The sequence below is a fragment of the Cucurbita pepo genome, chromosome LG01 (genome assembly GCF_002806865.2).
Source record: "Cucurbita pepo subsp. pepo cultivar mu-cu-16 chromosome LG01, ASM280686v2, whole genome shotgun sequence".
Taxonomy (NCBI): domain Eukaryota; kingdom Viridiplantae; phylum Streptophyta; class Magnoliopsida; order Cucurbitales; family Cucurbitaceae; genus Cucurbita; species Cucurbita pepo.
This window is the reverse complement of record NC_036638.1, coordinates 8,837,145-8,851,064: the sequence shown is the minus strand read 5'-3', so window position 1 is coordinate 8,851,064 and position 13,920 is coordinate 8,837,145. Positions and strand designations below refer to the sequence as shown.

At 37.6% G+C, this 13,920-nt stretch overlaps 3 protein-coding genes across 5 annotated transcripts; 2 read left to right on the top strand and 1 right to left on the bottom strand.

Moving 5' to 3' along the window:
* Window positions 1-1,632: 1,632 nt before the first annotated feature.
* LOC111797377 (phosphate transporter PHO1 homolog 3-like) lies at window positions 1,633-7,336 on the top strand. Its single transcript, XM_023680365.1, has 14 exons — window positions 1,633-1,903; window positions 2,305-2,688; window positions 3,639-3,996; window positions 4,070-4,118; window positions 4,207-4,278; window positions 5,068-5,197; window positions 5,299-5,419; window positions 5,534-5,792; window positions 5,880-5,984; window positions 6,069-6,113; window positions 6,204-6,353; window positions 6,449-6,727; window positions 6,818-6,954; window positions 7,039-7,336. The coding sequence occupies exons 1-14, from the start codon at window positions 1,642-1,644 to the stop codon at window positions 7,136-7,138; spliced, it is 2,451 nt and encodes an 816-aa protein (XP_023536133.1). The 5' UTR covers window positions 1,633-1,641; the 3' UTR covers window positions 7,139-7,336.
* Window positions 7,020-9,210, bottom strand: LOC111797387. Of its 3 annotated transcripts, none has more exons than XR_002815534.1 (3): window positions 8,535-9,210; window positions 7,795-7,868; window positions 7,020-7,107 (listed from the first exon to the last, which is right to left on the bottom strand). XR_002815534.1 is itself a non-coding variant. In XM_023680375.1 (2 exons), the coding sequence occupies exons 1-2, from the start codon at window positions 9,061-9,063 to the stop codon at window positions 7,858-7,860; spliced, it is 540 nt and encodes a 179-aa protein (XP_023536143.1). In that variant the 5' UTR covers window positions 9,064-9,210; the 3' UTR covers window positions 7,474-7,857. The 3 variants fall into 3 exon arrangements, 1 of the variants encoding a protein (XP_023536143.1); XR_002815535.1 differs by lacking the exon at window positions 7,020-7,107 and adding an exon at window positions 7,474-7,693; XM_023680375.1 differs by lacking the exon at window positions 7,020-7,107 and having other exon boundaries at window positions 7,474-7,868.
* Window positions 9,211-10,413: 1,203 nt separating this feature from the next.
* Window positions 10,414-13,033, top strand: LOC111781906 (galactoside 2-alpha-L-fucosyltransferase-like). Its single transcript, XM_023662643.1, has 2 exons — window positions 10,414-11,003; window positions 11,451-13,033. Exons 1-2 carry the CDS (start codon window positions 10,739-10,741, stop codon window positions 12,899-12,901), a joined length of 1,716 nt encoding a protein of 571 aa, XP_023518411.1. The 5' UTR covers window positions 10,414-10,738; the 3' UTR covers window positions 12,902-13,033.
* Window positions 13,034-13,920: the final 887 nt, after the last annotated feature.

Genomic DNA, 13,920 nt, shown 5'->3' with positions numbered 1-13,920 from the left:
AAAAATTGATTATATAAGAATCTATTAAACACAAAATTAAAAATTTATAATCAATTATGTGTTTAATACATGTTAGAGCTAGACGAGATGACATATGAGTGATGCAAGGCGGGAACTTAATAAAATTAATTTAATATTGATGTGTAATTAAAATAATTAAAGGTGATAATCCCATAGTATGAACATATCAACACGTCCATATTCGTATCTAATTGTAAAGAAAATAAAGTAATTTGAAATTTTGAATTTAGTGGAATGCTTTGAGCAACAAAAGGTTGAAGACTCAATAATATATATTAAAAGGGTTTTGTTTAGAAAATTCTAAGCCAAAGACACTTAGTTCATTAAAAAGTTTATATTTTTTTTTTCTTTTTCGTGTCAAACAAAGTGGTTGAGATAATTATTACTGCCTTAGCTTTTGGAAAATGCCACAGTTTTTGTTTTGTTTTGCTCAAAATTGACTTGCTGAAAAAGGAAATTTTTGAATTTTTCTTCTCGGAAAAGCGACCTAATTAATGATAACTTCGAAATTTTACTTGTCTCAGGATTTTGCGACACTTGTTCTAATCTAGTAAATAAGTCAGTCGTATAAAATTCGGATTTTGCATGCAATATCGACATATACTCGAGTCTCAGATTATGTCTGAGAAAAATATTTTGGAAAATATGAATCTAAAGAAATTGATGTTATAAGCTAAAAGCAGTATACAACAACAACAACAACGACTTTAATATTTAATATTGGCTTATGGGTTTTGCTCAGAAACATTAATCATGGTCGGGTTCTTGGTACAAGAAAAGAGAGTAGTCATAGCTCCAGTGGTCCTTGCTAGCATTTATTACGGTTATGAGCTCTCTTGTCCAAGAGAAAGAGGGTTCGAGCTAGTGCTACTGGAACTTTTCAATTAAAAAAATTATTTTAATTAATTTGAAAATGTATATTAAAATTATTTTATTAATTAGTTTAGAAAACATGATTATAAATATGATATGAACAAACGGTCTTAGATTTATCATTAATTTAAATTGAAATTTAGGAAAGACATTGAAGCTAAATAAACGTAGACTTAGTCAACTTTATGAAATATCTTTCCTTTTATTATTTATTATTATTATTTCTTCTGAAAAATCATTCGAATATATGCCCATTTCATGTAATGGGCATATTAAAAATTGATTCTTTCTGGGTTTTTTTTTAATTAATTATATAAATAATTTTGATTAAAGACCACCTTTTCAAATTCCGAAGTTTCCAACATCGAACCGTGTTCCTTTGATTGTTCTAATTGACACAGTCGCTGTATATATAAAAAGACAAAAAAAAAAAAAAAAAAAAAAAAAAAAAAAAAAAAAAAAAAAAAAAAAAAAAAAAAAAAAAAAAAAAAAAAAAAAAAAAAAAAAAAANTTATAATTTTATGAACTTTTTTCCTAAATATTATTTAATATTTTAAGTAAGAAGTGACCGACTGAGTTTTCTCCCCTATCCTGCATGACACGTGTCCTCCATGGTTTGAAATTTCATGCACTGTCTCTTTCAATTATTTACACTCTTTCAACTATAAATACGTCGCCCTTCTGTTGTGTTGCTTTCCATCATAAATTTAAACATCAGCTCTCTGTTGAACACGAGCATCGTCCATAATGAAGTTCGGCAAGCAATTTGCCGCTCAGATGGTTCCTGAATGGCAGCAAGCCTACATGGATTACGAGTTCCTCAAGTCCCTCTTGAAGCAAATCGACACCTTCAACAAAGCCCACGCTCGAAACCACCCCGTAACCGACTCTGCCCAGCTCAGACGGACCCTCAGCCTCTACAGGGCTTTCAGCGGCCTCACGCTCCGCCACAGCCACAGCCATGGTCATAGTCACGGCCACGGCCATAATAGCCACCCTACAAGTCCAGGTTGGTTGCATATGATAATAGTGTTATAATAAACTTTTATGACTTTGCTTTAGATTTCTCCAAAATGCCTGAGGCATCCTTTACTTATAAATTCACTATCATTATCTAAATTAGTCAATGTGGGATTCACTCCCAACAATACTCAATAAATAGAGGTTTGGGTATAATCCCATGGGGAGGTTATTGTAACTTGTTAGACGAACACGACTCTCCATAATGGTATGATATTGTCCACTTTGAGCGTAAGCTCTCATGGTTTTGCTTTGGGTTTCCCCAAAAGGCCTCATACCAATGGAGATAGTATTCGATCACTTATAAATCCAGACAGGATCTTCTACTAAATTAACTGGACTCGCTCTCAACAATTGTAACTAATTTGTGTGGTATTTGTTGTGGGGCAGGGTCGCCGCAGGATGCGGTGGAGGAGCAGGCTATATTGGTGAATGCGGTGAGCCGGGATGGGACGAGGAAGTATCGGACGACGTTTTTGATGGCGGATGAGGAGGGGGGAGAGTATGAGTTGGTGTACTTTAGGTCGTTGGATAGAGAGTTCAATAAAGTGGAGAAGTTTTATAAGTCGAAAGTGGAGGAAGTTGTGAAGGAGGCGAGTGTGTTGAATAAGCAAATGGATGCTTTGATTGCTTTCAGAATCAAAGTGGAGAATCCAAAGGGTGTTTGGGATTTCTCCGGCGACCGGTCGGAGGAGATTTCAAAGCTGGCTACTGATATTGCTGTTTCTACTGCTGCTTTGTCATCTTCCACTCCTTCTGGGGTCCGAGCTAGCAGTAAGTTTTTCTTTGTTTTGTGTGTATGAATTCATGACACCCACCTCTTTAATTCTCTACGAAAGCGCGTAGATATTGTCCTTTTTTAGACTTTTCCCTCAAGGTTTGAAAACGCGTCTATTAGAGTGAGGTTTTCACACTTTTATAAAGAATGTTTTGTTCCCATCTCCAACCAACGTGCCATCTCACAATCTATCAGATATTATCTTCTTTGGGTTTTCCTTCCTCTCACGATTTTAAAATGCGTCTACTGGGAGAGGTTTTCACTGACCAATATGGGATCTCACAATCCACCTCCGTCCAGTGTCCTTGCATGGTACACCATGCGGTGCGTGACTCTCATACCATTTGTAATAACTCAAGCCCATCACTAGCAGAATATTGTGTTCTTTGGACTTTTCTTTCTGGTCTTCCGCTCAAAGTTTTAAAACACGTCTCCAACCAACGTGAGATCTCACAATCCACCTCCCTTGGGGCCCAGCGTCCTCACTAGCACACTATTCGATGCATGACTTTGACACCATTTGTAATAGCTCAAGCCCACACTAGTAGATAGTATCTTCTTTGGTTTTCCCTTCCGAGGTTCCCCTCAAGATTTTAATACGTATCTATTAGGGAGAGGTTTCCACTAACCAATATGGAATTTCACAATCCACCTCCCTTGGAGGCCCAGCGTCCTCACTGGTACACCGTGCAGTGCCTGACTCTCATACCATTTATAATAGCTCAAGCCCACTGCTAGGCAATATTGATATTGTGGTCTTTGGGCTTTTCCTTATGGACTTCCACTCAAAGTTTTAAAACATGTCTCATCATTATAAGGAACGTTTCGTTTCTCTCTCCAATTAATGTAGGATCTCACAAATCATAACCTAATAATTAAAGGTTATTGGGTCAAAATAACTCATTTCAAAGGCAGTTCTAAACGTTTACGTGTTGGATATACACAGGACGGGTTCATATAGCAATGGACTCCATAGAAGAAGGTGGGTCGAGCCACAAAGAAAGTCATAAACCAGAAAGTGAATCAAAAGAAGAAAAAGATGGAAAGGAAGAGAAGAACACAAAGGATGAAGAAGGGAAAGAAACGAAGATGAAGGCCAACAGACCACCTCCACTTGAACTTCTTGATCGTGTAACAATGAACACAACTCAAGAGACACCAATATCCACCATTAAAGGCCTTTTCAACTTCCCCAAGAACTCAGAACTTCAATTCAACAGAGAAAATCTCAACAAAATTGAGAACCAACTCAAGAGGGCTTTTGTTGTGTTTTACCACAAACTCAGGCTGCTAAAAAGCTTCAGGTAATTCAATTAAATCCTTAGTTCTTCATAATGTGGAATTGTCTGAATTTTCTTTTCATTTTTTGATGAACAGCTTCTTGAATACTTTGGCATTTTCAAAGATAATGAAGAAATATGATAAGGTAAATGTAGTTGAATTATATTGTTTGTTATATTCAAGATGAGATTCTTCATAATTTGGAGCTTATTATTTGAAAATGATGGCTGCAGATTACTTCAAGAAATGCAGGAAAGTCATACATGAAGATGGTGGACAGCTCTTATCTTGGGAGTTCTGACGAGGTTGCTTTAATTTTCAAGCTCTTTTAGCTGTAATTATGTTGAATTTATGGGACACTTCCTTTCTCGTCAAAAATTCTTTAAATGCAATATTTCAAACCCCATTTTCCAAAAAGTCAATTAAGGAGAGTGAAAAATTCTCTAAGTTTGAATAATTTCTTAACACGGGCATAGTTTCATATAGTTAAGAGTTCGGTGATGTGAGATTTCACGTCGGTTAGAGAGGGAACCGAAGCATTTCTCGTAAGGGTGTGGAAACCTCTCCCTAGTAGACGTGTTTGAAAACTATGAAGCTGACAATGATATGTAACAGGCTAAAACGGATAATATTTGCTAGTGGTGGGCTTGGACTGTTACAAATGGTATCAGAGCCAGACGTTGAGGTTTGTGCCAGCGAAGACACTGGCCCCCAAGAGGGTGGATTGTGAGATCTCACGTCGGTTGGAGAGGGGGAACAAAGTATTCCTCATAAGAGTGTGGAAATCTCTCCCTAGTAGACGTGCTTTAAAACTGTGAAATTGACAGTAATACGTAACGCGTTTTAAATATCTACTAGCGGTGGACTTGGGTTGTTATAGGTGATCTCTGTACGTGGATGGTTTGTTTTTAGTTCAACCATATGTAGGATAGTTGATAGAAATTTGAACATTTGACCTCTTGGTCAATGGTTCGGTCAATGGTTCATGTTTTTTATGTCAGTTGAACTATGTTCATATTAGCATAGACGGTTTGCTATGATTCACATGATATCTCGAGTTGCATTTGTGACATTAACTATTGCCATTAAATCAGGTTTCCAAGCTAATGGAAAGGGTGGAAGCTGCATTTATCAAACACTTCTGCAATGCTAATCGGACCAAAGGAATGAACATCTTGAGACCCAAAGCAAAGAAAGAAAGACATAGAATTACATTTTCAGTTGGTAAAGAACCATCATGGATTCTTTTCATTTCAAACCTTTTCCAACACAGACTTCCCTTCGTTGATGTTCATTATTTTGGTTAAATTGAACAAATATTTCAGGTTTCTTTGCTGGCTGCACTGTAGCTCTTATCGTCGCCCTCGCTTTCGTTACTCGAGCTCGACATTTACTAGACAGAGAAGGCAGCACCCAGTATATGGAAACCATGTTTCCTCTTTACAGGTAACTTAAAAGGATATCGTTGTCGTTTTTCGTTTCTTGTTTCCTGATAAAAGAGACATGGTCTGCTGTAAAAGTTAGAGCATTTTAATTCATTCCTCTGCTTGTTTGATGCAGCTTGTTTGGATTCGTTGTGTTGCACCTGCTGATGTATGCAGCAAACATATACTTTTGGAGGCGATACCAAGTGAATTACTCCTTCATATTTGGGTTCAAACAAGGCACTGAGTTGGCCTACCGAGAGGTTCTTTTTCCCAGTTTTGCTGTGGCAACTCTTGCTTTAGCCTGTGTTCTTTCTAACCTTGACATGGAGATGGACCCTGTAACGAAGTCATATCAAGCAGTCACTGAGCTTCTCCCTTTGGTTTTGCTCCTTGTAAGAATGGTCTCACAAAAAAACTACTCATTTGGCCATAAAACCATTAATTTGTGACTATAAGTCTGTCTTTTTCTCTGCCTGCAGGTTGTGATTGCAGTCTTCTTGTGTCCACTCAACATCTTATATCGTTCGAGTCGCTTATTCTGCATAAAAACTTTGTACCATTGCATATGTGCTCCCCTTTACACGGTATGAAAGATGAGATTTTGAACTTTCGACCTACTGGGAAGGTTCTTGAACTATCCTCTAATGTTGGTTACGTTTCTTCGACAGGTCGTCTTCCCTGATTTCTTCTTGGCAGATCAGTTAACCAGCCAGGTTAGTTACATCAAGCTTTTTTCTTAGGTTCTTCTGTTCAAGAAGCTACCTACATCATAGATCCTCAAACAATTACTTCGACTCATTCAGGTGCAAGCACTTCGTAGCTTGGAATTCTACATTTGCTATTACGGTTGGGGAGATTACAAACATCGACGGGATACTTGTCGAACCAACACTGTATTCAACACTTTCAGCTTCATCATTGCTGTTATTCCATATTTGTCTCGTCTCCTTCAGGTTTGAATCTCATCATCTAACTTTTGATCTCTGTCCAAAGAAGGGAAAAGTTATACCACTAACATACAACTTTTGTTGGTTTCTCACTCTTACAGTGTCTCAGGCGACTGTTTGAGGAGAAAGATACAATGCAGGGATATAACGGAGTGAAGTACTTCTTGACAATTGTAGCTGTTTGCTTGAGGACAGCTTACAGTCTAAACAAGGGAATAACCTGGAAAGTGTTGGCGGCAGTGTTCTCAGCTGTTGCTGCCATTATATGCACATATTGGGACCTCGCCATCGACTGGGGCCTTTTGCAGCGCCATTCGAAAAACCGATGGCTAAGAGACAAACTACTTGTTGGTCATAACAGTGTATATTTTGTGGCAATGGTGAGTTTTTCTCCTAAGGTTTCACTGCTAAAAGCAAGTTAGGGCCATCTCTTTCTAGTTATCTGAACAAGTTGTGGAAATCAAATGCAGTTCTTGAATGTTTTACTGAGGTTTGCTTGGCTGCAAACTGTGTTGGATTTCAAGTTTTCCAACCTGCATACAGAAGGTTTGATTACAATAGTGGCCAGCCTTGAGATCATTCGTCGTGGCATATGGAATTTCTTCAGGTATGACTTCAAAAATTCCGTTTAGCTTGGGTTGTTTCCTCAAGCTGCCTCTTTCTGAAATCTTCAATGGCCCTTCTGGTTTAGGTTGGAGAATGAGCATCTGAACAATGTTGGGAGGTACCGGGCATTTAAATCTGTACCACTGCCTTTCAACTACGATGAAGACGATGACAAAGATGATTAAAGTTTTCCAGACAGTATTCTTTCAAGATATACAGTTTACTTGTTTCAAAATGTTAACAAATCATGTATATTAAATAACACAACATTGCAATAATTTTGACCCTCTCAAGATTCCTTCAAACCTAATGGAATTAGTTCGAAAAACGAACAATTGCTGACATGAGATCTTAGTTGTATACAAGGGCACACAATGATCTTTATTTCTGGTGCTTCTTAAAGATAGCAGTGTTTTTTCACCTCTAACGACTTCACAAATACCGTGTGTTAACTGTCTTTACTACTACAAGTAAGACACTCTGGTAGATGAAATATTCATTCTAGCAGGGAGACGGAAAATATTCAAACAGAATTGCACTAATTGAACAAGGAAAGGTTAAGCTTTAGAAACTGGAAATGGAAATAAAGAGATATGCTACTAGCACTCTTCCCTGTAAGAAGCCTAAAGAGTGATCAGCCTTACTAGTAGAGATTATGTTCTCTCGAGCTCAATAATACCAAATTTATGCACTCATGAGGAGCTTAAAGAGGAATCAGCTTCAACATGTGGGTTCTGCAGCTGAAATGATAACCGGGTTTTCACACGCACACAATAACATGCAACAACCAGACATTAGCAATTGAAAGCGATCTGTTCAGTGATAAAGAACCTTATCTCACCATTCATCTCAAACCATCCTTAAAAGTAGCATAAGATGGGCCTCAAGAATATAGCCCCTAGCTTCAGTGTGCAGCTGAAAAGAAATACAATTAGGTATCAATGTGTCAAAAGCAAACACTTAATATGACACACCTCTGGGTATTTGTGGGGTGAGTGACTGAACTTTTGGAACAAAAACACAGGCTTACTGTGATCCATCTCACTAATATCAACCTCCTATATCTCAAGAATTTGCACACACAGATTCGGAAAAAAAAACTTGACTGACCCATCTCATTCCAATGGCTCCTCTTGCCGTAGGTTTGAAAGAAAGTATACCAGTGTAGGTATCCTTTCTGATCGATCAGGAAAGTTTTCCCTCTTGTAACTGTCAATTAGTGGCTTTCATGCAACAAATAGAACTGGTTTCATACTAATTAAACATTAGATATAATTCGTAGTGACAATCTAATTAAGTTACTAATGACAAAGGTAGTATAAGGGACTATGATTGTGGAAAAATGATATTAGGCAACAATGGCACGAACAATTATTCAGAAATTGAATTAAATCGAACGTGTTGTAAGGTAAAATCTCTTCTTTCCTATGATACTTCGAAATGAATATGATCAGCTTTCGGTGCACAAGACAAAGAGTTCAAGGAAGATTATCTTCCACGGCCTGTTAAAAGATCTGCTAGAAACTAAAATACTTTCGACAAAATAATGTTTTCCGCCTCAGGAATCAGATCTTCACTTACCAGCAGCAGAGGCCTTCTGTTCTTCCAAATTCTCGGTACCTGCAATCACCTCCAGGTCTATGGAATCCGTATGTTGCTGGGTAGCATTTGGAGTTGATTCCTTCTCCAATTCGATAATCGCCTCGTTTTCTGCCATTTTCTCCGCCTTCAGAATCGGCTCGTAATAATCCGCATGAGCCTCCATACATTTCTTCAAAGCCCCAGTGACTTCAAAACACTTCTCCACAATATCCTCCTTGTTCTTCTCCGCCTCCTCAATGCATTTCTCCCATTCTACGAAGCTATCTCTGCAACCACCCCCTTTCATAAACAAGCAAAACCCACACTCCCCCTCCTCTTCCTCGTCTAGATCCTCTCCTCCTTCATCTTCACCTCCACTTCCGGAAATCTTTCCTGATTGACCTGATTCCTCGGGCGATTTTTCCTCAGAGTGATTTGGGGCGCCCAATTGTTGTTGATCTTCCGGTGTTTTAGTGGCGGCGGCGGCGTTCGATTCTGCGTCTTGGAGTTTCGATTCCGAAGTTGACATCCTAGTCAATGCCGAAGGAGTAATCGGATTCGAAGCTTACAGTGTTAATGTCGCTATGTTCGTTGAGGCGGAATCGTTCGTCGCTCCACCGCCCGCTTAAACCCCTAAAACCCTCAGGAATGAGTCAATGACTCACAGTCGTCTTTTTTTTTTTTCTTTTTTCTTTTTTCTTTTTTTTTTCCCTCCTTTTTTCCATGAAATACAGCTCCAAGGATTACAAATAGATGTCGCTCCAATTAAATAATTTTATTTTATTTTAAAATAATAATTTTTTGAAATAATACCGGATTAAAACAATACTTTCTGTCAAATTTATTTTTTTTATAAACTAAAAAACATCTTAAAATTTATTAAACTTTTGACTTTTTAATTTCCTTGAAAATTATTCGGGAGGGTTAAAAGACCAATTTATTAAATTTTACTGTTTCTATGATTGAACTACTGATAATAAAAGTGAACCTTAGATAAAAATATCACTAATGACGTGACTAAGACTAGACAAAAAAAAAAAAAAAAAAAAAAAAAAAAAAAAANATATTTTCCTAAAAATCTACTTAAAAATATCTAATTAAATTAATTAAAAAATATCTACTTAAAAAGTTACCTTCAATAATAAAATAACAAACGATATATAATAATAGAGAAAAGTTACACAAAACGAGCCATCCTTTTGGCTATTTCTCGTCATAGTAGGGCAACACGGGAGAAGCCATTTTCATTTATCACATCAAACTCAATTGTCCCAATGGTAGCCAACAATTTTGAATTGCCATTAATTGATGCCTGATTCGCTTGCCTTAACTTGGCATGACTTGTCAGATGAGGTCCTATGTTCTAAGAATTGGAGGGACCATACATCAAACAATTAATATATTTAATTTTAAAAGTTTATATTTATTTAGATACATCACCATAATTAAATATTTTGAACATAACTCGAGATATAAATATATTAGTAAAGTTATCGGAAAGATATTATTAAAATTTAATAATTATTTAAAAAAAAATAGTGCATTTTAGTTATTATTGTGAATGTATATAGAATTTATTGTTTTTTACGCTGGCTCTATATTACATCCAATAATAGATAATTAGGTGGTAAAATTATTTGTAAAGACATCATTCAAATTCAATTTTCGTAAATATAAATAAAATAAATAAAATCTATTATTTTTTAAATTAACTTTACATTATATCCAATAATAGATGGTCTTAATCTTTTGTTCCCATTTTTACATAAAATCTATTATTTCCAATTTTTGTTGAATCATTATTGTCCAAAACGGCAAGATTTTTCGATGGAACCAACATTTTAGCACTTAACTCTTGGATTATTGTATTGAAACCCTCTTCCCGAGTCCAACCCTCTCGGTATCCCAAGAGATTTAAATCAACTAGATTTATTTGGCAAATCAGCGTTTATGAGCTTAAAATATAAATCCCTTCTGCAGTCAATGCTCAATCAATGGCGATACCGGCTGCAGATACTATAAAACAATCAAATCACCTCGCCACGTTTGTTGAACCCTGTAGAAATTTGAACTTTTACCCCAAAATCTGCTCTGTTTCGAGCTGGCTCATGATACCCATTTAGCTTTCTTTCCATAACGCGATCGAATCGAGCAAAATCTGAAGAAATCCCGGGTTTTCCATATTACCCATATGAAATTTTTGAATGACGAGAGGTTTTAGAAGACGAAATTTGTGTTCAAGGCCCATAGATCGTCTCCGATTCCAGGCATCGGCGGACGGTGCTCCGAAATCGGGATTCCTCAGAGATATGAAGGTGAAGGAGATCTTTACTTATTTGCTTATAGGTCTTCCGTTGGTCGTTTTTGTTGGTTTGGTGTTCAGGAATCCGGCGGCGGATCTGTCATTGGGTTTTGCTGAAGCCAGAGCATTGGAAAGAGTGGTCACTAATGGCAGTTCTGAGAGTTCAGGTTAGTATTTTCATGTGATGGGTACTCATAAAACTTCGACAGATGTCTGATTTCTTAGCTATAGATCCTGCCATAGTTTCAGTGATTCATGTCCCTGATTTGTAGTTGCTGGGCCTCTGAAAAGTTTTTGGACTGTTCTTATTAGCTCTGTAGTCTTCGTTGTTGTTATGAGTATCATTATTAAACCTCTTTTGGTTGCTTCTGCACGTTGATGCACAGAGAAGATAGCAGGAGCTTCTGATATATTTACATCTTCTAGCCATTGGGAACCCTTTTAGATCTTGTAAAATTGTTAGTAGATGCACAGAGAAGATTTGTGCATTCAACTTCCTATCTGATATCACAGGACAGGAAACAAAAAGAGTGGAATCTATGCATTTTGAATGATTCAAGTCTATTATGAATTCTAGTGTTCATTCATTTTTGTCCATGTTTTTGAATTTATAGGTTCAGAAAACGGTTTCTCTAGACTTTCCAATAGAGACAAGCTTATTGGAGGCCTTCTCATTCCTGGATTTGATGAAGGATCATGCTTGAGTAGATATCAATCCAGTTTATATCGAAGAACTTCGACCCACAGACCGTCTCCGTACCTCATCTCGAAGCTTAGAGACTACGAAGCGCTTCATCGACGATGTGGTCCGCATACAAAACCATATGATGAAGCAGTAGAGCAGCTCAGATCTGGCAGTAGTGTTAGTTTGACAGAGTGTAAATATGTTGTGTGGATGTCTTATAGTGGCTTGGGAAATAAGATACTCACTTTGGCTTCTGCATTTCTCTATGCCGTTCTTACCGATCGTGTCTTGCTTGTCGATCCGGGGAAGGATATGGCTGATCTATTTTGTGAGCCCTTCCCAGAAAAAACTTGGCTGCTACCAAATGACTTCCCCTTGATGGATCAATTCAGCAACTTTAATCAGAAATCTCCTAATTGTCATGGATATATGCTTAAGATGAACACGCTAAACGAATCGACAGAAGCGCTCCCATCCTATCTATACCTACATTTGGTTCATGATTATGATGATCATGACAAGCTTTTCTTCTGTGATCAAGAACAGGCTCTTTTAAGTAGGGTCCCTTGGCTGATACTCAAGACAGATAACTACTTTGTTCCATCGCTCTTCCTGATCCCGTCTTTCGAGCACGAACTGAGTAACTTATTCCCCCAAAAAGACAACGTGTTTCATCATCTGGGTCGATATCTTTTCCACCCATCGAATCACGTTTGGGGACTGATTACGAGATACTACGAAGCATATCTAACAAGTGCAGATGAATTGATAGGAATTCAAGTAAGAGTGTTCGAGATTGGATCGGGACCATTCGAACATATAATGGATCAGATTTTAAGCTGTACTCTTCAGGAGAAGATACTTCCCGACGTAGACAAGGAAGGCTTCTCTTCGGTTCCCTTGGAACGCCCAAGAGTGAAAGCGGTTTTGATGACATCCTTGAGTTCTGGATACTACGAAAAATTGAGAACCTTGTACTGGGAGTACCCAACCACAACGGGAGAGGTCATTGCAGTTCACCAGCCAAGCTACGAAATGTATCAGCAGACTGAGAAGAAGGCTCACAACAGGAAAGCATGGGCAGAAATGTACCTTCTGAGTATGAGCGATGTATTGGTGACCAGTGCATGGTCGACGTTCGGGTATGTGGCTCAAGGACTCGGGGGATTGAAGCCATGGATTCTTTACAAGGCGGAGAACATGACCACGCCCGATCCAGCGTGTCGTAGGGCGATGTCAATGGAGCCTTGCTTTCATGCTCCTCCGTTCTATGATTGCAAGGCAAAGAAAGGAATAGATACTGGTGTAGTTGTTCCACATGTAAGACATTGTGAAGACATGAGCTGGGGTCTTAAGGTTGTTAACCATCAGGATTTATAACATCCACTGACTTGTAATATGATTTGTCCCCATGTCTTGATCTGTTTTCTTTTTCCTTCTAATACATGTAGTTGCATTTAAGCTTAGACTTAATATGGAATTAATGAATAGAATGATGTTTTTTCTTTTCTATTTTTATGCAAAGGAGAGATTTCACACCTTAGTAAGTCTTATTGGTCAACAAAAATCACGTATGTCTCTCTCTCTTTATCCCCCCGCAACAATTTATGCTTAAACCTTTGATATAAACTAGACCGAATGGGTAGTTTTTTAGCCCCCAGTTCGGTTTCTATCGTTTCTAATAGCGTGCATCTTACTTAGAAGGTAGGTTAGAGCCTTTTTAACCAAATAAAAAATTTGGATTCAAGAAAACAAGACCTATAAGAGCGTCAACGAAGGTAGTTAAAGCCTTTTTAACCAAATAAAAAATTTGAATTCAAGAAAACAAGACCTATAAGAGCGTCAACGGCTAGAGCATCACTTAGAAGGTAGGTTAAAGCCTTTTTAACCAAATAAAAAATTGGAATTCAAGAAAACAAGACCTATAAGAGCGTCAACGGCCAGAGCATCTCTACTGTAGGTTAAAGCCTTTTTAACCAAATAAAAAATTGGAATTCAAGTAAACAAGACCTATAAGAGCATCAACTGCCAGAGATATCACTAAACCACTGGGATGGGATGTCAGATCACAGATATCACTAAACCACATTGGGATCGGGATGTCAGATTAGAGATATCACTAAACCACATTGGGATCGGGATGTCAGATTAGAGATATCACTAAACCACATTGGTATCAGAGATATTACTAAACCACATTGGCATCAGAAATATCACTAAACCCCATTGGAATGAGATGTCAGATCACAAATATCACTAAACCTCACTAAAACCCATTGGAATGAGATGTCAGATCACAAATATCACTAAACCACACTCGGATGGAATGTCATGTCAGATCACAGATATCACTAAATCATACTGGAATGAGATACTGGATGGAATGTAAGGTATTTTTC

Coding starts and splice junctions, on each gene's coding strand:
- LOC111797377 (XM_023680365.1), top strand. CDS start 1,642: ATGAAGTTCGGCAAGCAATTTGCCGCTCAGATGGTTCCTGAATGGCAG. Junction 4,119..4,206: donor TAATGAAGAAATATGATAAG/GTAAATGTAGTT, acceptor TGATGGCTGCAG/ATTACTTCAAGAAATGCAGG. Junction 5,198..5,298: donor TAGAATTACATTTTCAGTTG/GTAAAGAACCAT, acceptor CAAATATTTCAG/GTTTCTTTGCTGGCTGCACT.
- LOC111797387 (XM_023680375.1), bottom strand. CDS start 9,063: ATGTCAACTTCGGAATCGAAACTCCAAGACGCAGAATCGAACGCCGCC.
- LOC111781906 (XM_023662643.1), top strand. CDS start 10,739: ATGACGAGAGGTTTTAGAAGACGAAATTTGTGTTCAAGGCCCATAGAT. Junction 11,004..11,450: donor TGGCAGTTCTGAGAGTTCAG/GTTAGTATTTTC, acceptor TTGAATTTATAG/GTTCAGAAAACGGTTTCTCT.